This window comes from Carcharhinus amblyrhynchos, chromosome 1 (genome assembly GCF_965287045.1).
Source record: "Carcharhinus amblyrhynchos chromosome 1, sCarAmb.v2.hapA, whole genome shotgun sequence".
NCBI lineage: Eukaryota > Metazoa > Chordata > Chondrichthyes > Carcharhiniformes > Carcharhinidae > Carcharhinus > Carcharhinus amblyrhynchos.
In genome coordinates, this window is record NC_137324.1 from 89,401,790 (window position 1) to 89,428,214 (window position 26,425).

At 41.0% G+C, this 26,425-nt stretch overlaps 1 protein-coding gene and 1 non-coding gene across 8 annotated transcripts in view; one reads left to right on the top strand and one right to left on the bottom strand.

The window, feature by feature from the left end:
* The first annotated feature begins 586 nt into the window (after window positions 1-586).
* rell1 (RELT like 1) overlaps window positions 587-26,425 on the top strand; it is an 87,537-nt gene continuing 61,698 nt past the window's right edge. For 6 of the 7 annotated variants that reach the window (XM_080188988.1, XM_080188998.1, XM_080189019.1 and 3 more), the window contains exon 1: window positions 587-651. In XM_080188988.1, the coding sequence (XP_080045114.1) occupies window positions 630-651 (22 nt within the window). In that variant the 5' untranslated portion in view covers window positions 587-629. The remainder of the gene's footprint in view (window positions 652-26,425) is intronic. The other variant, XM_080189007.1, reaches the window with a different exon arrangement.
* Window positions 17,115-17,313, bottom strand: LOC145350987 (U2 spliceosomal RNA). Its single transcript, XR_013888288.1, has one exon. It is a non-coding gene; the product is annotated as a U2 spliceosomal RNA (small nuclear RNA).

The window sequence follows — 26,425 nt, forward strand, 5'->3', positions numbered from 1 at the left end:
AAGGGCCTGTTTCTATGCTGTAAACCTCTACGACTTTATACAGACAAAGCATATCATTCACAGAATACGTAGAGGAGAAAGGAGATGGCACTGGAGTGTGTTGACTTCTTGTGAGTTATGCCAGCATACCCCCTTTTACTCTTCTTCTATGCTTTTAAAACTCTACTCTATTAAGCTCTCTAACAATGCTCTTCAATCTCTTAAATATTTGGCAATACCCTAACTATGACTGTAACACTACATTCTGCATTCTCTTTTCCTTCTTTATGAACGGTATGCTTTGTATAGTGCAAAAAACAACACTTGTCACTGTATATTAATACAAGTCAAAATATAGTGTTACAGTCACCGTTAGGGTGCGGAGAAAAATCAACCTAATAAAATGTATGAATATCTGCATAGTCTTATGTACAATTCCCGCCAGCACTCCAAAGATATCAACTTCTAATTCCGGTTTCTTGTGCATTCCTAACTTTAATTGACATTTCAGATTGTAAGACTGCCTCCATTTCCCAGTTGCTGATCAGGACAGCTGTCAGCGTGGGGGCGTGGCCAGCTGGAGGGCGCGAGGCGGGGCGGTTGGAGTTTGGAAGGCGAGGGGCTCGTGCAGCCGCGGGGGGAGAGAGAGGATGGCGGCGCCTTCGGAGTTGGGTGAGTGGAGCTGGAGGGGGGAGGGCGTCAATGGAGGGCTCACCTCCCTGGACTGGGGAAGGATCGGGGAGGGTCAGTGCCCAGTCTGCTTTATCCGTCCACTTTAAATTAGTTGCTGCAGGAGTGGTCGGGACGATGCAGGGAGTCCAGTCTGCTGGCAGGATGTTTGGGTGCGACCGAGACCTCTGGCTGTGTGTGTGTGTCCGTGTTGGAAGCGCCTTTGCCGGTAGTGGGTTCGACCAGCTGTGACATGTCCACCGCCAGTGGTGATTAATCCCGAGAGAGCTGCCAAGCGCAAACCCTTTAACTCCAAGCGAAGGGAGGGGAACACCGCAGATTGCTACAAGATTTGATTTTATTCCAGACTTGCCCTTTGGTCCAGCTTCCCAAAAGTAAAACACTTTTTAATAGTACTAATTCTATCGAAACTTTATTACTGATCACCGATCTGGTGTGGAGGAGTAAGGGGATTAGAAACAGAAATGTTAACTTCTTATGAGTACGAGAGAGTATTCTTAGTACAATGCGGATATACATGTGCCGGCAAAGTATATAGTGGGGAAATTTTACTTGCATTCCGTCTAAGTTAAAGGGGAGTGAGTAGTAGGCAAACTGAAAGTTTCTAAATAGGATCATTTTTGTTTACCAAAAAATCTAGCAAACTACTAGGAAAGATAGTAGATGTTCAGATTAATTTTCTGCTTCTGAACATTAAAAAGCTTGTCAAGTTTCCTGGTTGTTGTAAGTTAGCCATTGTCCTTTGTTTGGAATGGGATTTATGGATGTCTGATAGTTTGGCTGTAATGTTCCTTATCTTTCTGCCCTGTAATCCCTACAGTGCAGAAAGATACCTTTGGCCCATCAAGTCTGCACTGACAACAACCCCACCCAGGCCCTGTCCCTGTAACTCCACATATTTACCTGTTTAAACCCCCTGACATTAAGGGACAATTTAGCATGGCCAATCAATACAATGACTGCCAACACTTGCACTTCTGTGAAAATTTAATTAGTTCCACTGAATCTGTAAATTTTTAAAATGGGCAACAGACAAATGTCTGAACCAGGATTTTTAGCTCTGCACATATGTGGATATTCAGGTTAGCTGATTTTATTTTTTGTGTCCAGTCAGTTCCATGCATTATGATCTATACAAAAACATTAAACAGCCATCACTCTGCAGAGCCATTTATCCCTCCCATATGGTTGTCATGCCAATGCATGCCACCTCATGGACCCGTTTCTCTTATCTGTGTTATCCAACATAAGCCCCTCTTTGAAGTCCCATGGCCCTTTATAGCCCCTATGCCAACTTAGTGTCAACTCATGCAGACCCAAGCCCTGCAACAAACACCCTTTGCCCTTGCACTTACAATGCCAACTTAGTATCTGGCATGGACAGATCATTAGACCTATGTTGAGATGAGTTTTTTTAAACGAGTGTCTTTTGAAGGACTCACTATTTCAAAAAAAAACCTCATGCACGGATAAAACTAATTTACAATATTTGAACTCCTTTAATCCCTTATAAAAACAAGCATAGGAATTTACAAAGCCGCTTTCATGCGTCTGTTACCACTTGGAGTTGTCAGTCAAACTTCACTGTAATAATTAAGGCTGTGAAATCAGTCATGCAGCACTAATCTATTAAATATAATCCTGAGGCTTGTGTCAGCAGGCAGAGTGAAATAACACTTTTTTAAAAAAACATTGCAGAATACATAAAGGGCAGGAGTTTTAAATACTTTAACAGTTTTTATCAGTTCTAGTGAGCTTGATGGTTGCAATGAGGTTATGCATTTTCTAAAACCTGCTTAAAAATCTCTCCTAACCATGTCCCAGGGGTTTATCCAAAAGGGTATCTCACTTCTCCACTGTTAGCTGATGAAAATCAACATTACTGGAGGCAGCCACTGTTTTGTGTGTGCAACTTAGTGCCTGCCCCAATCATCACCCATCCCCAACCCCATGTAAATGGTAGTGCTGCTTTTTGGCATGAGTCTTTCAATTCTGATCATCCACAGTCATTTGCACAATGGTGTGACTATCCTAATTTATGTAACTGTAGAAGGAATTCTACAGTGCTAGATTTCATAGAATCAGAGTTCCTGCAGTGTAGGAGGCAGCCGTTCGGCCCACTGAGTGTACGCTGACAACTCCCACCACCACCACCTGTCTTCTCTCTCTTCTTCTTCCCCCCCCAATATTTAACCTGTTGATTTCCCCTGACACAAAGAGTGAATTTTGCATGGCCAAACCTACACATCTTTGAAGTGTGGGAGGAAACTGGAGCACCTGGAGGAAACCCATGCAGACACTGGAAGAAGGTGCAAACTCCACACAGACAGTGACTCAAGGCCAGAATCGAACCCGGGTCCCTGGTGCTGTGTGGCAGCAGTGCTAACAACCACTGTGCCACCGTGCCTTAAAATTTGATATGTACTTCGAAAATAAAAATGCAAGATGAATTTCTAGTTATTGATCTGATTTAGAAATTTTGTGCAACACTGTCTTGCTAGGGCATTGTAAACAGAACATGTACCGTTACAAGCTGAAACAGAGCCATGTAGGGGATTTTTGAAATCTTGCTAATTTTATATCTTTATTGCCTGTTGATGCCTATTTAAGCTTTATAATTAAAGTTGGTGCAAAATTGCTAGCTTAGTACAACCATCAATCTTTCAATTAGAATAGGTAATAACTGCACAACTGGAATAAAAACAAAGCTCTGTAAATCACAAGTCATTTGTAAATGTGAAGAGAAAAGGCAGGTTGTGACATTTTAAAATTGGAATGAAGTATGCCTTAAAGGCTTCATACTCAATGTGGGTAATTTCCTTTTGGATCGTAAGTACTGACTATTCTGTATTAGTTACACATCTTTGTTTTTATTTCCGTTTACTACCAATATCCATGTCTTCTTTCAAGCAAAGTACTCCTGCCTGGTCAGCTGTGATTTTGCCAAGTAGATTGATTGCATTTCACTTGCATATTTATTCATCTCTAATCACACTTCATATAATAGTGCCAACTTGATCCATACTAGAGTCAGGTGAATTAGACGTATACCAGACTAAATATGAAAATTAACTCTATGAATAAAATCTGAATTTGGGTGCCCATTAATACTAGCCACTTGTATGCTTAGTTTTATGATGGTCAGTTAATCTTTGCCCTTTGCTTTAGTTATTGTGGGGAAGGACATGACTAGGAGCTAGAGAGAATTCATTCAATAGGGAATTCAGAAGAAACTTCTTGCTTAGAGTGGTGAGAATGTGAAACTTGCTACAATAGGGAGTATTGAAGCAAATATTACAAATGCATTAAAAGGAAACCTAGACCAGGTTAGTCAAGTCTGGTTTGAAAAAAAAGGACACTTCACTGTGTAGGTGCTACTGAAGCCTTGGTTTTGGCGGGGGGAAGGGGCTGGTGTGGGCTGTTGAGATTGTGGGGAGGGGGGCATGGGAGATTAAATGATAAAAAGACTGTCGGGTCAAGTTTATAAAAATGTTTAAAGGAGCTGCAAATGTGAAAAGCAGAATTACTAACATTACCTGTCCAGAAAAAAGGCAAAGGTTATGTTTTGAAATTGATGAACTCATTATTGAGTTGAGATTAATGTTCATTACATTCTATTGTATTGACTCCACCTCATTTCCTCACTTCCCACTTCTTAGAACTCTATTCTGTTACTCCAGTTTCTTTGTCTCGGGTGACAACGTCACCTTCTCTAAACATTTTTGATGTATCTAACTTCTTCCTGCTGTTATAATCCAAGTCAGAGATTGAGTAGATTGGGCCTATACTCGTTGGAGTTTAGAAGGCTGAGGGGGAATCTTATAGAAACTTACAAGATAATGAAGGGGCTAGATAGGGTGGAGGTAGAGAGATTCTTTCCACTTAAAAAGGAAACCAGAACTAGTGGGAACCGCCCCAAAATAAGGTGGGGGGGGGGGGGGATGCAGTTTAGAACAGAGTTGAGGAACATCTTTTCTCAGAGGCTGGTGAATCTTGAATTCTCTGCCCATTGAAGTGGTGGAGGCTACCTTGTTGAATATATTCAAAGTCACAGGTAGATAGATTTCTGATCGATTAAGGGAATTAAGGGTTATGGGGAGCAGGCGGGTAAATGGAACTGATACACCAGATCAGCCATGATCTTATTGAATGGCGAGGCAGACTCGAAGGGCTAGATGGCCTACTATTTCTCTTATTATTATTATTATTATTATTATTATTATTATTATTATTATGTTATTACTATTATTATACTTCCTCCTGTTTCTTATGTTCTTATGTTGATCTTCTTCGATGGATACACTGGCTCCCGGCACAGTTCTGGTTATCATAACCTGGCAGCAGACTTTTAGGCATTAGACAACAGACGATTACAATTGAAATGAATGTGACCAATCCATGTAATAAATAGGATTTCCAGGACCCCACTAACAGCCATTCTAGCCAGTTACTTCCTTTCTTGGGTCCCTGTCTGAAGCTATCAAATTGTCCCCTGATGTTATTGATGACTTGTGTAATGTTATAAGACTTGTCCATGACATGGGTTATGCATTTATTGCCTAAAATTGTACACACTCCCTCTTGTTGTACTAATTGGTAGTCTACTACATGTTGTGTTTGTTGTGCATATAATCTCAGTTCAGCCATTTCTTGGTTAACAGCCTCCAGTGTTTTTGAAATGCTGTTCCCCAGGACTGGTAGTCCACAAACAATATGTGTCCTAAGGCTTCAAGAAACTCATATCACTGTGAGGATGCCATTGTGCCCGGGGCTTCCCAGTCAGTGCAGAATTCTTTGCTGATAGCCCGGGTTACTATTCCCCTCTGTATGTGCCCCTTCTGAGGGCATGGAACAGTTTCCTATTGTTCCTACTGCAAAACGGTTGGGAGGTTTGGTGTTTCTGTCACGTAAGTACCATTGAAGAGGAACGCATATCCGTTCTTAGCCTGGTAACATTTAGTGTCTTGATTGAGTTTGTTCATATTGCCAGTTGTTCTGTTTACTTGACTCCCCATTTGATCTCACCACTTGCTAAGTGTCAAATGGGTATGTCCATTTGGCTGAGCTTACATGAGTTCCATTGCACTGTTCACAAATGAGCTGTCTTCCTGCAGTTATATTCAGACGTCTGTTCCTCAAGAGTGCAAGTAATCTGTCCCTTATTAACCCGACAATGTTGATGGACACACTGCATCTGCACGCAAGAATCATTCTTGGGGATCAAGGCATAGGCACACCCCCATCCCTGCCCCGTAAAACTAAGTGGATAGCTTGCAGTATCTGAACAAGCTTTTCCTCCCACCTGTGGGAACCCCCTGCACACAGGAACTGTGGAGTTTACAAGTCCCACATATCTCCCTTGTATACCTATTTTATATTTGCTAATATGTCCCTTACATGGTGCATCTGATGTATCTACAGTCATGTAGATGACTATAAGTCATGAGGGGTCCACCCAGGGGTGGCTACAAATAGGCATCTACTGATTGTGCTAATGGGTAACATACAGTTTGATTCACGTATAAATGTATGTGAGCCTTATAAAATAGATGATCCTCTAATCCAGTCAAATTTTACAGTTATGACAACGCAAACTAACAGTTACATATGCGATTACATACATATTTGCAATGATCAAATGTCAAACCTAACACTATAATTTATATAATATCCAAAAGTTATACTATCTATTGACCTGCACGCATCGGTTGTTCTTGCTTGCAGTCTTTGCCTGTGTTGAGGAAAGCAGTTCTGTTAGTTCACTCGTTCATTCATTTCTTTGTATAATTTCAGCTGTGTCCAATGTTTCTATATACCTTTCCCTCTTATGTCAATACAGGCACAGGTGTCTCCACTAATTTTAACTTCATATGGCCCATTCCATTTTGGTGCAAACCCTGGTTTGTCAGGTAATGTTTTTACTAGGACGCGCCTTCCCTCTGGGACGTCAGGGAGCATTTTAAGCTGTCTCTCTGCGTCCCTTTGTTCCTGATTACTACTTGACAGTTTGCGTATCTCTTTGAGTTGGGTGCTTAGTTCCAAAACATATTTTCTGATTTTATCTTTTAGTGGACCTACATTGGTCCCGCCTTTTATGATGCTTTCTGGTAATTGCATCGCCCGTCCTGTTGTTAGTTCATAAGGGTTAGTCTGGTTGTACGGTTTGTGGTAGCTCTGATTAGACCAGATTATGAAGCCTCTTCTCTTTGCCTATTCCTACTCTATCAAAGTACAAAGCCAGGACAGTAAAACTTGAAAGGTTACAGATTCAGACCTAAGAAATGACAAGTCACATTAACCCTTAGAATACTGAACACTGAAGTAAAACTTAATTATAAGATCTTGCTCTTCGCATAATAATTTAAAGAAATATTCCCTAGCTCTGTACAATTCTTGATTAAACCCCCAGTACTTAAATTTGAAGTGGACCACATTTACCAGCGTCAAGGAGAGGGACAGCACACATTCAGCACTCAGAAGACGCGAGAGAGACCGACCGATGACCGCACCCCCCCCCCCCCCCCCCCAGCTCTAATCTTTATACGATGTACTCTTACATTATATGTAATTTGATCATTTGTTTGCGTGCAAGCACCACATTACAGTACTTCACAAAATGTCATTACCCTGCCCACAAAGAAGTGCTTTCAAATGCTTAGCACCAACATTTAGCTATTACAAACTATGGCAAAGAATGGTTAAATGCTTGGAATAAATGGCCCTTTCATGGAGGAAAACAGGAATTGTGTTTCTAGCAATACACAATATATAGTATAAAATTGGTTAAAGGCTTTTCAGGATTTGACTATATTCTTGAGTCTGTATGGCAGTGCTATACTGTAATCAAGTGGCAGTTGTATCACATACCACTTTACACATCATAGCCGTGATATCCAAGCCCTTTTCATTTAAGTTGTTTCTATTCTTAAGCTGAGTTCCAGATTAAAACCCCTGCATTTTAGAAAAATAACAGGTGCCGAATCAAAATCAAAGTAGGTACAATACATACTGGTTAATCAATTAGAAACATTTTGGTTTGATTTGTTTTTAAACTGGCTAGACTTTAAGCTTTACAATGTTTTTATATTTGACAAACCTTGAACAATAGATGGCACATGAAATTCCAACGGCATTACATGATTTTAACCAGTTACAGAATACTAAACTATCAGACATTCGCATATCAATATATTCTGCAGACCTTAATACTGTATCTCACTGACTTAATATACTTTAAACTGGCATATAGACAGTATATTTACCTCATTCTTTTGTTCCTGCTTTTCTACCCTTCCACAAAATTACTTATTTTCTTCTCCTAATTTCTCAACTAACTCTCATAATTTCTACTTCAAAGGAAGGAGCACATGGTTCCCTCCAAGGTTTAAATCCTTTCTTAAAATTTTAATTTACTTTCCAATTTTTATTTAAACTCTGTATCAAACCCACTGTTGTAAAATCACAATTAGGGGAGGAACATTAAAACATTCAAGCAAACAACAACAAAAAATCCACGCAATCGCTCTGGTAAACACACAACGACACACATGGAAGCTTCCAACATTCATTCCACAGCTCTTCTCCTTTTATTCAAACTTAACATTTTGTGACAGCAACCACCTACATTCGACAAGCAACCAGACTACACAAACACACAAATACAAAAACTAAGATCTCTCCTCTCCAGTTGTGCCATGAGCCAATCCTACCAATTCATTGTAATCTTGGGACATAATCATTCCCATTTTTAGGATAGTTTGGTGAGCAGTAGAGAGCCCACCCTTAAAAGCCTGGGTGAACGCTCGATCCCCATGACTTGGGTTTCCCTTTCCTGAGCACTCTTGATATACCTGCAACAATCGTTCCCTGTATTCAGAAGCTCCTTCTCCTTTTAACTGTTTTAACATAAGAACATAAGAAATAGGAGCAGGAGTAGGCCATCTGGCCCTTCGAGCCTGCCCCGCCATTCAATAAGATCATGGCTGATCTGTCGTGGCTCAGTTCCACATTCCCATCCTCTCCCCATAACCCTTAATCCCCTCTCTTATCAAAAACCCATCAACCCGCGTCTTAAAAATACTTAGCGAGGTAGCCTCCACCACTTCAACAGGCAGAGAATTCCAGAGATTCACCACCCTTTGAATGAAGAAGTTCCTCCTCAACTCTGTTCTAAACCGCGCCCCCTTTATCTTGAGGCTGTGCCCCCTAGTCCTACTGTCCTTTCTGAGCGGGAAGAGCCTCTCCACCTCTATCCTATCCATCCCATTCATCATCTTATACGTCTCAATGAGATCTCCTCTCATTCTTCTAAACTCTAACGAGTACAAGCCTAGTCTATCCAGCCTCTCCTCATAGCTCAACCCCCTCAACTCCGGCATCAGCCTAGTAAACCTCCTCTGCACTCCCTCCAAGGCCAAAATATCCTTGCGTAAGTACGGCGCCAAAACTGCACACAGTACTCCAGCTACGGCCTCACCAATGCCCTATACAGCCGCAGTAAGACCTCCCTACTTTTATATTCAATCCCCCTCGCTATGAAGGCCAGCATCCCATTAGCCTTCCTGACCACCTGCTGCACCTGCAAGCTGGGTTTTTGTGACTCATGCACAAGGACCCCGAGGTCCCTCTGCACCGTCGCCTGCTGCAGTTTTTCTCCACGTAAGTAATAATCCTTCCTACCATTATTCCTACCAAAGTGGACCACCTCGCACTTGCCAACATTAAATTCCATTTGCCATTTTCTGGCCCATTCGCCCAGCTTATCTAGATCCTTCTGCAGACTCTCCACACCCTCCGCGCAATTTGCCTTTCCACCAATCTTGGTGTCATCAGCAAATTTCGACACCATACACTCGGTTCCCTCCTCCAGATCATCTATATAAATGGTAAATAGCTGAGGCCCCAGCACCGACCCCGGGGCACTCCACTAGTCACCAACCGCCAATCCGAATAGCACCCATTGACCCCCACTCTCTGCCTCCTATTTGACGACCAGTCCTCTATCCACGCTAACACCCTACCCCCAACTCCATGCCCCCTGACCTTCTGCAATCACCTCTTGTGAGGTACCTTGTCAAACGCCTTCTGACAATCAAGAAAGACCACATCCACTGGCTCTCCTCTATCCACCAGCCTAGACGCATCCTCATAGAACTCCAGTAAATTTGTCAGACACGACTTCCCCTTAACGAAACCGTGCTGCGTCTGCTCTATCAAGCAATTCCCCTCAAGATGCCTCGCTATTTCCTCCTTGATGACGGATTCTAACATTTTACCTACAACAGACGTTAAACTAACCGGCCTATAATTCCCCGCATTTTGCCTGGCACCCTTCTTAAACAACGGCGTAACATTAGCCGCTTTCCAATCTTCCGGCACTTCCCCGGAATCCAGCGACGTCTGGAAAATAACCACCAAGGCATCCACTATCACCTCCGCCATTTCTTTCAGAACCCTCGGATGCATTCCATCCGGTCCTGGGGACTTGTCCACAATCAGCCCCTCCAGTCTGTCGAGCACCGCCTCTCTAGTAACAGTAATGTCATTGAGACCCTCCAGTCCTACCACCTTGCCATCGCTAACACCCGGCAAATTATTCACGTCCTCCTCCGTGAAGACCGAAACAAAAAAGTTATTCAAGACCTCAGCCATTTCCCCATCCCCTACCACTAAGTCCCCCTTCTCGTCCTCTAAGGGTCCAACGCTCACCCTAGCCAGCCTCTTCCTTTTTATAAAACCTCTTGCTATCCTTTTTTATATTAAGCGCTAGCCCAGCTTCATAGTTTCTCCTACCCTTCTTTATCAATTTCTTTGTCAATCTTTGTTGACATTTAAACCTCTCCCAATCCTCTTCTCGCCCACTACTCTTAGCTACTCTAAACGCCTCCGCTTTTAATTTAATGCTTTCCTTCACCTCCTTCATTATCCACGGCTTATTACCTCTCCTCCTACGGTCCTTTTTGACCATCGGAATAAATTTCTGCTGAGCACCAAGAAAGATCTCCTTAAAAATCCTCCACTGCTCCTCAGCAGACCTACCTTCCAACGCGCTCCCCCAGTCCACATTCGCCAATTCCTCTCTCATCCTACCGTACTTCCCTCTGTTGTGGTTATTCTGCTCCAGTTAATGGGGGCATTCCCTAATACCCTCTGAATCTCTGCTTTAAACTGGGTGAAGGGTGCCTGTTGGGCATCTATCTCCGATGTTAGGGTGACTACATGTGCCCACTGTCCCCCTCTATAATCCTGTGCTGGAGGAGCAGTGGGTGGGTCCACCTTCTACCTGCCTCCACTTATCTGCTGGATAGGCTGCCCTGACCAGCTGGTGTGTCTCAGGTGTAATTGGTGCCTTATCCAGATTGTGTTTAATTCTTCCCAGAATTTAGTGTTTGTGCTTCTAGGTTGTAATTTACCCAGGAAATCTATTATCTACTGTCTCTCACCAGGGGTGAAGGGTTTATAATTTGCCTTTGGCTGCGCATCTGTTCCTCCTCGGGTCACTGGCGCAAAGTTGAGTTCTAGCGCTTCCCATTCCTCTGGAGGAGCGGTTGAGCCCTGCTGTGTGTACTCATAAGGAGTTAAAGGAACAGTTTCCCTTCTCCATTGCTTCTCTTCTAATACTTGGTTTTGTTTCTCCAGTTTCCTCACTTGGGATTCTAACTCTTTTTAATCTTTGTTTTATCTTCACTCCACTTCTTAGTAGAGGCAACTACTTGCTCAATTAGACCAGCTAACTGATATGTTAACATTATTCCTGTCTTCTTTGTCTTGTTTCTCTTTTCTTTATCTACCCACTTTCTCTGCTGTAAGGTCTGAGAACCATCCCAGCCATCCTTTTGCATTCTCTTTATTAACTGTTTATTAACTGTTTTAATCTGTCAAGTAAATTTTAACGAAGGAACCTGCAGATTCCCTTTTTAACTTCGTTATCTGCCATTTCGCAGATTTCACTACCCCGGCCATGATTACTCCCTATAAAGTGTGCTCCCTACCGTAGGGATTTCACTACTCTAGCACCATGTTTTACTGTCGTTTGTGTTTCAGTTTATACTCATGGTGTCCACTGTTACCACCTCGGTACTGTGCTTCTCCACCGGAGTCTGGTTTAGGTCAGAGTTGGTCAAGCTCCTTTTCTGCCCTGCTTTCACAACATTGACAGTACAGTTCCTAACTTCACAAACTTTCATGCAATCAGACGGCAACTTGCATTTGTTCACCAATACAGAATTTGATGTTAACTGACCTTTGCCACTTGTGCTTCACAATCCTAAGTGCCCTTGGTGTCTCTTTCTCTACAATAACTGACTATAGCATGGGGGGTTCATGGTCTAAGGTGAGGTTCAGAGACAGGCACTACCTTGTCCTCTTGTTGGTCAGCACAAGTCACAGTTACCTATCACTATCAGCAGTTAGTACTTATCACTATACCATATACAATAATACTGATTACTACACATGCCCCTTAAGTTTACCCCGTGCAAACTGTATTCTTGACCTTGTCCGACTGTCTCAGATTCAGTGATCCCTACCTTGGTTCCGATCGTGGCCAATCGATCTCACCAGTAATAGGATCCTGCCGACTACGCTAATTGTTGTGGAAAATTACCACTTCGGAGTCAGACTGGGGGTGCAACAATACAGTTTATTTAACAAAGCTTTGTGGAGAAAAGGCACTGACACTCTGCAGTGCCGGGCAGCTACCTTCTCTCAATGATATAATAGGAGCGGTCCATCTTTATAACTTTTGCACAATAGATGGACCGGACATCATTAATACATCGTTGTAATCAAATAGGTGAACGATCGTTTAACACATCGTTATAGACAGACACAGACACGAGTATTTCAATATCGCATTGTTCCATGAATGGATACATTTCCTCCTTATCAATGACTGAGTTTTGCTCTATTCATACAGTAATTGGCTTTCCTGCAGTTATGTATTCCTGTTCCCGCTTGTGGCTAATCTCCCTAACAGATCCCATTGTCCCAGGACTATTTTTATCTTTTAAGGCGCCTGTCTTCCTACAGTATTTGTTCCCTGTATGTTTAATTCAAATAACTTTCTGTCCTGTATGTTTAAATTTGCAAGTAGCTGTTTGCATTAAAAGTCAGTGCCTGCTTAATGTCTTGAAGGGTTAACTTCATGTGCCGGGCAGCTATTTTTATGCCAGGTATCTTCTTTATGGTTTTTTCCCACCACAAGGTTGATTGGCCATGCTAAAAATTGCCCTTAGTGTCCTGAGATGCGTAGGTTAGAGGGATTCGTGGGTAAATATGTAGGGATATGGGGGTAGAGCCTGGGTGGGATTGTGATTGGTGCGGACTCGAGGGCCGAATGACCTCTTTTTGTACAGTAGGGGTTCGATAATTTCTGTGATGATTTCGAAGAACGTTGTTCCAACACACACATGTCTACAGTCATGCGTCCCGTTCTAGGCTTAGCACAGAAAGTAAGTATGCTCACGTTTGCTGGATCTTGCAGCTTTGTAACACCTGCTATGAATTCGTCCTTTGGATATGGAATTGAAGCACTGACTTCCCTGTCCCTGTCCAAGGTAGAGATGGTGCCAGTGCTTGCCTCTAACTTCTATCTAGCAAGTTACTGACGACAAGATTTTCGCTCCAGAGAGCCAAGACACTGCTTCCAGTCTGCAGCCCAAATGGCTTCTGCCAAACAAAGTGAAGACCTTTTGATTTTCTCCTGTAAAGAGGAAAAAACTATTCAAAGGTACCACCTGACCTATCGATCAGTCACAAATCAACAATTCCCAAAAGGGTCATAATACTCCAAGACACAATATTAGGCCCAGATTAAAAATAAACAAAGGGCCACTACATGGCTTTAGCAACAATAAAAGGACATTGGCTCAACTTGGTGCAAAATCAAAAAAGGCCAGGCTTGTTCAAAACCTGCAGACAACGTGATTAAAATAGATTTCTTAAAGGCACAGTAGTGTTACACCACATAGACACCATGGTTGGTAGGATCATTGTATACCTCAGCTCCCTCTTTTTGCTGCCAGGCTTAATCCATACTTTTGAAAATATAATTTTAAAAAAAAGCTTTCTTCCCTTTATGAACTTTAAAAGCACAACTGAAAAAATCTCTTATAAAAGCCAGGATAAACTTCTACTTTCTTTCATTTATTTTCACTTTGAAAATTGCTCAAACCAGAGAAAAATAAAATGGCAATTTCCAGAACTATCAAGACAAGTTATGTAGGGTGTTAAAAGGAACCTCTTGTTCCTACAGTTCTTGTATGTATGTTAATCAGAAGTTTCTTGACATTTATTTTCAAAATAATAAAAGACCTAAGATCAAACTTCGATATCTTCAAGCATTATAAGAACTAGTGGCAGGAGTAGGCCATCTGGCCTCTTGGGCCTGCTCTGCCATACAATAAGATCATGGCTGATCTTTTCGTGGACTCAACTCCATTTACCCATCTGCTCACCATTTCTTCACTCTTCAAAAATTTATCTATCCTTGCCTCAAAAACATTCAATAAGGTAGCCTCAATGCTTCACTGGTCAGGGAATTCCACAGATTCATCCCCCTTTGGGTGAAGAAGTTCCTCCTCAACTCAGTCCTAAATCTGCTTCTCCTTACTTTGAGGCCATGCCCCCTAGTTCTAGTTTCACCCACCAGTGGAAACAACTTTCCTGCTTCTATTTTATCTATTACCTTCATAGTCTTATATGTTTATAAGATCTCCCCTAATTCTTCTGAATTTCAGTGAGTATAGCCAGTCTACTCAGTCTCTCCTCATAAACCAATCCTCTCAACTCTGGAATCAACCCAGTGGATCTCCTCTGCACCCTTCACCAGTGTCAGTATATCCTTTCTCAAGTAAGGAGACCAAAACTGGACACAGTACTCACCAGAACCTTATACGGCTGCAACATTGCTGTTTTTAAACTTCATCCCTCTAGCAATGAAAGACAAAATTCCATTTGCTGCCTTAATTACCTGCTGCACCTGCAAACCAACTCCTTGTGATTCATGCACAAGACACCCAGGTCCCTCTGCACAGCAGCATGCTGCTATTTTTTAACCATTTAAATAATAGTCCATTTTGTTGTCATTGCTATCAAAATGGGTGACCTTACATTTAACAATGTTGTACTCCATCTGCTAGACCCTTGCCCACTCACTTAGACTATCTGTATCCCTTTGCACACTTTGCTGTGCCACACATTTAAATGTCATCTGCAAATTTTGGTACACTACACTTGGTCCCCCAATTCCAAATCATCTATGTAAATTATAAACAATAGCAGTCCCAACACTGATCCCTGAGGCACACCGCTGGTCACTGATCGCCAACCAGAAAAACATCCATTTACCCCCCACTGTTTGCTTTCTGTTAGTTAAGTTGTTAAATTTATAATTTAGCTGTTGGGGCAAATTCATTAGATATGTTCAAAAGGGAGCTGGATGTGACCCTTGAGGCTAAACGGATCAAGAAGTATGGAGAGAGAGGAGTGGGTAACTGAAAGTGCATGACCAGCTATGATATTGAATGGTGGTGCATGCTTGAAGAGCCGAATGGTCTAATCCTGCACCTATTTTCCATGTTAATAAAAGCAACTCTGACAAGTTTGGCAAAAATAATCTCAAAGCATTTCCCTTCTATTTGTCCTAAATAGAAGTTGGATGAAATTTGGACATTTCACTGGTTCTCAAATACTTAACAGTGTAAGTATGATTTTACAGTCTATCTAATCCACAATTATTTTCTTAAAATAAGCAATATTTTCTAAATTTTTTGTGTGTTTTGTGATGGGCAAATAATTTTTCTTAGTATTTGGACTATTAAGTTAGATTGAAATTAAGGACTTGGAAAGAGCCACGATCTTAGGATGGCCCAAAGTGTTCTTTAGCCAGTTACTACTTTCGCGGTAGTAACAAAGTATATTGCCAATTTTTGTACAGCAAAAAGCAATAACAAAATAGTTACCAGATAACTTATTTTACTGTTGTTTGTCGAGGAATAAATATTGACCATGAGATTGGGGAAAATTTCACTGACAAGTGCAATGAATTTTATTTTATATTCACCAGAGAGGGTGGATAGGGCCACAATTTAACAAGCCATTTAAAAAGCAGCAGCTTGGTATTATGTTCAAGGCAAGTCTTTAGAGTTAACTTTAACTTTAAAGACTAACCTTTTGACCCAGATATGTGTATGCTGCTGAGGTTAACTAGACTAAGGACTTCATTACAGGATATGAATCCAGTCAAGGAAATTGAAAACAATAGTGTGTTACCAACAGTGTCAAAGCTGGAACATCTTCCAAATGGGATGAAACATAAAGCCTTTCTGAGAAGTGTTTATCTTTCTTCCACTTGCTATTCTTTGCTCCGTGGGCCATGCTTTATTATAGTATCCTTAGAAGCACAGAAGAAATACAGCACAGGAAGTGACCATTTGACCCATCTTGTCCATGACAGCCTGAGAACACCCAGGTGTCCTACCTAATCCCACTTTGTAGCTTACAGTAGTTAAGGTGCAGATCCAGGTACTTTGAGTTGAGGTTTGTGGCTCCATCACAAACTCGGGCAGTGAATTCCGAACACCTACCACCCTTTGAATAGAAAAACGTTCTTCCTCATGTCACCTCTACACCTACTGACACTTACCTTGAACCTATGTCCTCTGGTTCTAGAATTCTCCACCAAAGAAAACAATTATATCCTGTCTATCTTTTCTCCTCATAATTTTGTACACTTCTATCAAGTCACCCCTCAGCCTTCTTTGTTTCAAGGAAATTAAACCCAACCAATCCAATCTGTCCTCATAACCACAGTTTCCAACCCTGGCAACATTCTTGTAAACCTTCTCTCCAGAGCAATTTATGTTTTTTCTGTAATATGGTGGCCAGAACTGCACAGACTACTCCAGTTCTGGCCTCACTAGTGTTTTGTATAATTTCAACATTATATCCTTACTTTTATATTCAATCCTCTGCCGGTGTATTCCATATGTCCCAACTGAATCCTGTGGAACACCACTTGAAACAACTTTCCGTTCACAAGCATTCATCGACCATTATCCTGTTTCCTGTTACCAAGCCAACTTTTGATCTGGTTTGCCACGTTACTCTCTATCCCATGGGTTTTATGTTTTTGACTATGTAGGACCGTATCAAACTCCTTGCTAAATTCCATGTATATAAGATCCACAACTTTCTTCATCAACCCTTCTTGTTGCTTCATAAAGAATTCAATCATGTTTTTGAGGCAAGATCTTCCTTTAACAAGTCCATGCGGGTCATCTCTGACAAGCTCATGTCTTTCGAAGTGACAGTTAATCCTATCCATTCCAACCTTTCTTTTGTTTTTATTCCAATTCAATCAAATTAAGTCCAATTCAGAGTCTCAAGTTGAGGCATTCCCGATCCAAGCCGACTAGACAGGGCTCTCACCTCCTGTCTTGGGCTTGATCTACATGATCCAAACTGATTGGAGTAGGCATAGCTCTTCCTCCAAGGCTTGATCTCATTTGCATCTTAGCCAAAAGGCTGAGATGCTGCTTTTAAAAATTGCTTCAAATGAAGCTAAAATGTAACCTAATGAGTTCAATCAAGTACAGCATTTCGATACTACACTAGATCTTAGCCAAAAGGCAGAGAAGCGATTAATTTGCCCGCCACTGAAGTTAGACTAACTGGCCTATAATTGTTTGGCATTTCCTTTCATCTTTTTAAACAGTGGAATTACATTTGCATTTCTCTAGTCCTCCACTACATCCCTTGTATCTAGTGAGGCAAATCATCCTCAGAGCATCTGCTATCTCCTCCTGAACCACCTTCAGCGTCAAAAACAATAGATGTGCTACTGAAGACTTATCAACTTTCAAGGATTCCAACCCTTCAAGTACTTCCTCTCCCTTTATGTTTATCCTGAAGAATCATAAAATCCCTACAGTATGAAAAGGCTACTTGGCACATCCAGTCTGCACCGACTCTTAATATTAATTTATCCAAGCCCCTGCCCCTTCCCCTTCCCCTTCCCTATCCCTGTAATCCCACACATTTCCCATGGCTAATCCATCTAATTTACACATAGTGGGACACTAAGGGACAAGTTAGCATGGCCAATTCATCTAACCTGCGCATCTTTGGACATCTCTGAAATTGAAAAGAGACACTTAAGTACCCTGCCTGCCCCTCACTACAGATGCAGTGGGAGTTGTGCTGGATCGAATGTCCAAGTAGCTGATTGAAAGCTGAAGAAAGGTTTCTGGCATCTGTTGTGTGGTAAATGGCAGTTGCAGTTCTGTCCCTGTTGAGGCAAAATTCAGACCATTATCTCAGACAGCTTTATTTCCCTCTCATCATTGGTCTTCAGTTCCTGCAAGTAGTTATTCTGATTTGACCAGGTCAATTAAAATTACGTAGGAATTTTGCTTAATTATATATTTATAAATTACAATCCAGCACTCCCTGCCAAAATCACAAATTTTATTTTTAACACAAGCACTGAAATGGATGAAAGTAGTCTCTTTATTGAAGGTGGATCCTTATAGTAATCCAATGTTGGTGTTTGTCAAATTATTAAGTAAATAAGTATGATTTTGTATTTAATCTTGCAAGACTTGATGTTGACTCGTGTCTAAATGTTCCCATTTTCCAGGCTTCGTCTAGCAGCCAGTATAATATTCTGGTATTTGCTTTGAGAAATGGTGCTGACAAAATAAGCTGCACTTTGTTCAAGAACAATGCAGTTGGCACCAAAGCAAACACGAGAGGCACAGGCCATCATTTTCAGCTGTTGTCAAGTTAAGTGCTCAGTTGGTCTTGGAACAAATTTGTAATTCGTTTTAAGAATGAAAGCAATACATAAGATAGCGATCTGAATTTTGTGGTTAGCAGCAACTGAATTTGGCATTCACCACAATTGCAGATGTCGACAGACTTTTTGTAGTCTTTTAAACAACAACTTCATCTCCTTGCATGGATTTCAATATGGAGTCTAGGCTTTTTGGCTGAGATCAGGTGTAATGTCAGCTCTTGTCATATAGGATCTAGTATCTGTTTTGTGGGAATATGAATTGGATTTGATTTGAATTAGTTTTTGGAGCAAGCAAGGAGATGGATTAGGGGCATCCCCTGTCCACTCTGTGCATTGACATTGTAGCACTGAGGAAGGAATAAAATTGTTTTTTAAAAAATTAATATTGAGTCTGAGAGATAGCAGTAGGACAAAGCTTGTGAAGATGTGTGGTAGATCAGGTTTTCATAATCTCTGCATTTCCTTATTAACTGTGTATGTGCAGATGCTGAAAATTTCTGTTACTGTTAACTCCTAATTTTTGCTATTCTGTGACTTCCAGTGAGTATGTAACTTGCAAGTCTTGTAGTGCTTAATTCAGCAGGTTTAGGTGAAATAGGGATTCTGATCCAGATGTAAAGTTCTGGGCCCTGTTTTGCTCTGTGGTCATATTGTTGTAATATACCTTTATGCGATAGGAAGTGTGTCAGGTAATCATAGAACAGAATCCCTACAATGCAGAAGGAGGCCTTTTGGTCCATTGAGTCTGCATCGACAGCTATCCTGGCCACCCTATGTATTTACCCTTCTAATCTCCCTGACACTAAGGGGCAATTTAGCATGGCCAATCAACTTAACTTGCACATCTTTGGACTGTGGGAGGAAACCAGAGTACCCAGAAGAAACCAATGCAGGTACTGGGCGAACGTACAAACGTCACACAGACAGCCACCCGAGGCCAGAATTGAACTTGGATCCCTGGTGCTGTGAGGCAGTAGTGCTTGCCACTATGCCACCCTCAGTTAAGTTTCCAGTCAAGTTTCACTTTTGCTTTTAAACAGAGTACAACACAGACAACTTGATGTGTCTTAAACTTAAATCCATTAATATTTGTTCATGTGGCTAGATTTAATAAATTAACCCACAGCATGTTTACCCAATCCCTTGCTTGGGGTTGGTGCCTTTATATCATTATAATACACGCAAGTGTGAAGGTTTTCCTAAATTGTCCTGTTCGCTATCTTGATTTTGTTCCATGAGGCCTGGCAATCTTCCAGTCATTCATTTAATCATGTGATAAGGATTAATTGTTAGTGGACTTCTCGCACTTTTGGTACAGCTACGCTGAGTTAGCTTCAGGACTGAGTCTGCACCAGATTTTGAATTTTGCCAACTTTCAGGTTGTGCAATTTTGTCAGTGGGGGTTCTCACCAGTATTGATCGGGTAGGGATAAGGCTGCCGTGGATTGCTATTTTACCAAAGGCTTAAAAGGAAAATTATAATTGGACAGACCTTTTCTCCATCAGCACAAGCAGCTCCTCTATCTCTGCTCCCGGCCTTATTACTAGATTTTCTTTCCCCGCCCCCATTCTGTTTCTGTTCTTTCTTTCTGCTCTTTTTCATAAGCTTTCCAGAAGATGTCAAAATTCCACAATTCAAAGCACTGGCCTTGTTAAAATGAATATTGTTCCAGAGTTCTCTCCCTCCCTCTCTTACTGCTCTTCTGATTACAGATTCGGTCTCTGAAGGAGCAGCAAGAGAGGAACCTGTGATTGATTGAAGACTTTGAGCTCCCAGCTCGGAGAGACAAAACCTGAGATTGCTGGAGCAACTCCTCACAGATTCTGTCTCTCACGCTTGCTTACTGCTCCAATCAAACTTTGGATTGCTTTCCTGCTCCCAAGGACACCCAGTTTGACTTTGGAGGAACCGTACTGGGGTGACCTTCCTGAATTTTCTGCTCCCGTTTGATTCTTTGCAGTCAATTTTTGACTTTTTGTGGATTAATTTGCCCACTGTTTGTTTATTTGAATCTGTAACATATAAGTTTTCAGTCATAAGATTCAAAATTCATATATGATTCAGAGTTTGCAACATCGTATTATCAATATCTAATTTATTTAGTCAGATTATTCAAACCTGTGCAAAAACCAAGTGATTCCTTCATCGTCTGGTGGAATTTCATTATAATTTGAATTTTCATATTCAATCAGTTGTCCTATCACTTGCATTGAAAACATCCAGCACTAAATGAGTCTACTTCTTTTATTTATTCTCATCCTCTGACAAAAAAGTGTGCTTGTGTCCCTGCATATAGTAATTGGTAATGGAGCTGATAATACCAGTGGCTACACAGTAGCAGTTGTGGTAAATAAGTAGGGGGCAGAAACTTGTATCTGAGATCTATCCATTAAACTCTGTTGCCAAAACTTTCTTTTTCTTTTAATATAAATCTTTGCGATCGTTTGCAGTTTGCATTTGCCCTGATGAGTGTTATGTTAATTGATGACAAATATTTCTTTTAATCAGTTCGTCACTACCTTCTGGAACAAATTTGTCAAGTACATAAGAATATTAAAAACTAGGAGTAGGAGAAGGCCATCTGGCCTTTTGAGCTCCCTCTGCCATTCAATAAGATCATGGCTGATCTTTCTGTGGACTCAGCTTGATTTACCTGCCCGTTCATCGTAACCCTTAATTCCTTTACTGTTCAAAAATGTATTTATCCTTGCCTTACAAGCATTCAATGAGGTAACCTCAATTGCTTCACTGGGCAGAGAATTCCACAGGTTCACAACCCTTTGTGAAGAAATTCCTCCTCAACTCCTAAATCTGCTTCCCCTTATTTTGAGGCTATGCCCTCTGGTTCTGGTTTCACCTGCCAGTGGAAACAACTTCCCTGTTTCGATCTTATCTATTCCATTCATAATCTTGTATGTTTCTATAAGATCTCCCCTCATTCTTCTGAATTCCAATGTGTATAGCCCCAGTCTATTTGGTCTGTCCTCATAAGCCAACCCTCTCAACCCTGGAATCAACCTAGTGAATCTCCATCGCAACCCCTCCAGTGCCAGTGCATCCTTTCTCTAGTAACAAGGTGTCTGGAAGTATGGAGGTGTTGAGCTGCTTTAAAAAGGAACTTCATATGATCCCAAGAGGATGACGTTTCCAATTAATAGTCATTTCTTTTTGGCAGCATTGGTCTCCTGAAATGTTGCTTGATTGCCTTAGGAAATCTAAGAGAAATTTCCAAGTGTTCCTTCTAAACTGACTTTTTTCTCCTTTTTCATCTCCTGCGATAGGGCCAATAAGAGGGCATGTGAATAACATGTGATGATATGATTGACTTGTTGGCATAGTTTGATTGGGATTTTGTAGTCTCTTTTTCACTAGATTTGGCATATTTGTCCTTGATAATCCCAGGTAATTACTAGAGTTAATGAGCAAGCATTTGAGGAATTGTGGCCCATTTCTCACCATCCAGGCTGTAATTTGGATTTTTCTGCCTGATACTAAGCCACCATAATCCTCACTTCTGTGTAATGTTTACTTTTTGAAATAATAGGAATGTGTGGAGTTATGGAAATTGTTGAGTGTCTCATCAGACCATATCAATGGTTTGAGCGGTTCTGACTTGTGCTCCTTTGATCATTGAGGCCTAAATCCACAGGGAATCACACAAAGCCGGGCGGCCCGGTAGCACAGTGGTTAGCACTGCTGCTTCACAGCTCCAGGGACCTGGGTTCGATTCCTGGCTCAGGTCACTGCCTGTGTGGAGTTTGCGCATTCTTCTCATGTCTGTGTGGGTTTCCTCTGGGTGCTCTGGTTTCCTCCCACAGTCCAAAGGTGTGCGGGTTAGGTTGATTGGCCATGCTAAAATTGCCCCTTAGTGTCCTGAGATGCATAGGTTAGAGAGATTAGCGGGTAAAATATGCATGGATATGGAGGTAGGGCCTGGGTGGGATTGTGTTCGGTGCAGACTCGATGGGCCGAAGGGCTTCTTTCTGCACTGTAGGGTTCTATGATTCTATAAAGCCAAAACTTTCAGCTGTGAACTTCAATGCACACAATTAAGTACATGAGAAATATAACTGCAAATAATAATTGAGCTACAAATTCAGGCAGTCTGAAACTTGAGGTGGGGCTGAGTTGCGTTGGGGGAGGGAGAGAAAATGAGGGACAGTGTGCTTTATCCAAAATTGAAGTTTAATTTGGTGGATGTGGTCAGCCGGTTGTATTGTTTTCAAAATCAAAAATGCCCTAAAGATAGCAATGAATATAAAGTAGTTGTGCGATGTTAGATTGCATGATTCACATGCAGTTGGCTAACAAATAAATATGGTATACGGTATTAAATTTCAGTCTCAACAATGAGCATGGATCAGCCTAACATAGTGATAGGCAATGTAGGCTAATGAGTGATCTGCATGTGTGGCCCTCTTTCATTTCAGTGGGCTGCAAATCAGGCATGTTTACAAACTATGACCCCTGACTAAGATTGAATACATTTTATACACTGAATATTTCATTACAAGTTATGGAAAATGCTTAAATCATTCATATATTAATAGAACTGTCATCAACTTCAAGTTGTAAAAACAAATATTTATACTTGATTGGATGCAGAGGGAGTGCATGGCTCTCATGGTCAATGTTTGTGCTATCAGCATGCACCTCACTTCATTTCCCCTTGTTTTACATGCGCATCGCTTTAGTCATATCAGGAGGGAACAAGTTCCTTGGATGGAAACCAGCAGAATGCAGCAACTCTGTGCATGGGCAACAGTCAACAAAGTGTCTCAGCCCATTCTCAGAACCTGATGGGCTACATGTGGCCTCTGGACCACAGGTTGCCCACCACTGACCTAACGTTTACCACTTTCAAGAGAAAAGATTGCAAATATGATTTTTTTTTTAAAAAATGCATCCTAAACATTTCTATTCTGTTCATTAACAACAATGCTTTTTAGAAAATGAATTGTTTGGTCTGGGCATGCACCTCTTTGACACCACTTAAAATGGCAGAAGGTTGAGTCACTTTTTTTTGTAAACAGCATGAAACCGCTAAAGATGACATTACTTTGCTGTTAAGATGTTTAGTAAGTAGACTGTGATTTGCTGCGGTAATGTTGATTCTTTTATAAGTCAATTTACTTAATTATGTTGTTTATATTTGACACCTTAGATTTGTCTACATGTTTTCATATCCCACATTTCTCATCTGATTACAACAGGAAGTGCAAGTGATACATATGATGATGGCTGTTTTTACTTAGTTATTTTTAATGAATGAAAATATACATGTAGCTTATTTGAGACCTCATTAGTTTGCATTGTGCATTTGGAATGTGAAATTCCCAGAAGGATTTAACCTGGCGTTTTAATACTATTTACTCTATAAAATCTAATTTATAAGTTGAATGCCACATTAATGTTGCTATTTGCCTAAGACTATTGAGTACTGCTGAAAAAACAGACATGCTGTCAAAACTTTTCATCTTGCGCTTATCAGGACAGATTCACAAGAATACAAATTCTAAAGGGAACAACAATTTGTATTGCATGAGAAGAGGGATTGATTGACAAATGGATTGCAGTTGGTGGAGAGATTGCCATAGAGTATGCACCAGGGCACAGTGAACTGCCAAGCTTTTGTTTAAATTCATATCAGGTAGGTCAACTGTAGTCAAGGCAATGCCATGGAGAATTGGGCTGTTTACAGACACTTTGTTTGCAAAGGACAGATTCATGTGTGTCAATATATATGTACCTCCTGATGTGCATAAATGAGCCACAGTGTGAATCGACTGATAGTCATAAATTGTTGTCAAATATGGAACTTGCTATTCCCTGTTTCCCCATGTCCCTGCCTCTACCAGAGTCCACTTTCCAACCATCAGCAACTTCTGGTCATATGAATTGTTGTTCCCTTTAGATTTGATATCGATGCAAATCTGTCCTGGTGAATGCAAGATGAAAGGCTTTGACAAGCTCTCTTTCCAGCAAGAGTGACTACATGACTTGAGTTTAATTACTTTCTTTAGAGTAAATGAAAAGAATTGCATGTAAGACTAAAATCAAATGTACTTTCAATGACTAAACAGTGAAGGGATTGGTTTTGATCAAAGTGAAATCCAATTTATAAAGATGCATGCTACTTAACACTCACCTTTTGTGTTCTGCCAATGTTACTTTTAAAGTAAAAAAAGACACTTGGGCTCTTTCTAATACAAATTAAACTTGGACCCTTTGGACCATGTGTGCAAAGTGTCAAGAATAGTGAGCCACAAGGTGAACATCAAATCCTGTCATGGTTGGGGAGTAAAGACAATGTGGTTAAATGGGAGGAAAATGTAAGGCAGATTTAGGATATTCATAAGACCAGAGTAAAGTTAATGGAATTATCTGTAGTGCATGATGAATTGACATGAGTCTGAATGCTGCTGAGCATGCAATGGGCTCTGCACAAAAAGCAGAGCAATAAAGTAGGTAAATGCTGAAGTAGTTTTTTAAAATCTCTATCTGTTGCCTAAGCTAGCACAAATAAAGCTGTTTGGAACAAAACATACCCTCCCATCTAAACCAAACTGTTTGTCAAAATAGATTTCAAAGCACAAGAATGGCTTTACAAAATCCTCATTCCAGCAGTTCACATACCTTCAAGACCCCCAAGAGCTGTCCATTTAATCCATTTACTGCAATGGGAGTTGAAACCATAAGTGCAAATAATTTGCACAAACCCTTGGACAAATAATATTTGGCTTAATTGCTTACAGACGCCAGACCACAAGTATAGATAATTGCCAAGTTGGTGATCAATATTTCCATCATCTGAGTGGGGCTCTGTTTAATGCATGTCAACATAAGCAGCTAAGTCATCCCTTTTGATGCCAGCATCTGCATCAGATCATGCACCAGAGATATAGCCAGCATAAAAGAATCCTTATGGAATCTAGTTAATCAATTTTAAACTAATAACAACACTGATGTAACAAGTAACTTCCTTATTTATTTTTCAAAGAAATACCATAGAATCTTTTACACCCGCTTGAGCGGGCAGACAGGGACTTGGCTTAACGTCTCACTTGAAAGAAGGCATCTTCGAATGTGCAGCACTGCACTCCAATATCAGTGTGGATTTTGTGCTGAAGTCTTGGAGTGGAACTTGAACCCACAACCATTTGACTCCAAGTCACTGTCAGCTGTAAAGTACCTTCAAGATGAGCAAAATATTAGCGCTGAAACCACTAACAGAATCAGAAATGGCTTGTAAACTAACTTGTTTTTATAGAAAGTAAGAATGCTGCAAAGTTGTGCCTAATTTGAAGTACTTCACCACCACCTTTCTTTGTTCTGCGGTTGTTGGAGGCTGCTCACTTTGGCTCCATGGTATTGCTGTAGAAGTTCTCGTAGTATCCTAGGCCCAAACATCTTCACCTGCTGTGTCAATTACCTTCCTTCATAGGATCAGATATAAGGGAATATATTGTTTAGTGCCATTGTCTGCTCCTTGGATAATGAGCAGTCCGTGTTCACATGCAGCAAAACCTGGACAACATCCAAGCTTGGGGTGATCAGTGACAAGTAGCAGTTGTGCCATATTGGTGCCAAATAATGGCTATCTTCAACAAGAGATATCTAATGATCTTGATAGGTTAACTGCATTTACATTGCTGATTTTTTTTTCCCACAATGAAGATCCTGGGATTACTGTTGAATGGTTTTAAGATTGAACTGCATCATCCACATAAATACTGTGACTACGAGAACAAGTTAAAGGCTAGAAATTCTGCAGTGAATTAGAATCATAGTATCCCTACAGTGCAGAAAAAGACCATTTAGCCCATCAAGTCTGCACCAACATTCTGTCTAGGGTTGAATGCGGGGTCCCTGGTGCTGTGAGGCAGCAGTGCTATCCACTGTGCCACTGTGCAGTCCCAGCATATTACTCGTCTAATGTCATGCCATCTGCAAAA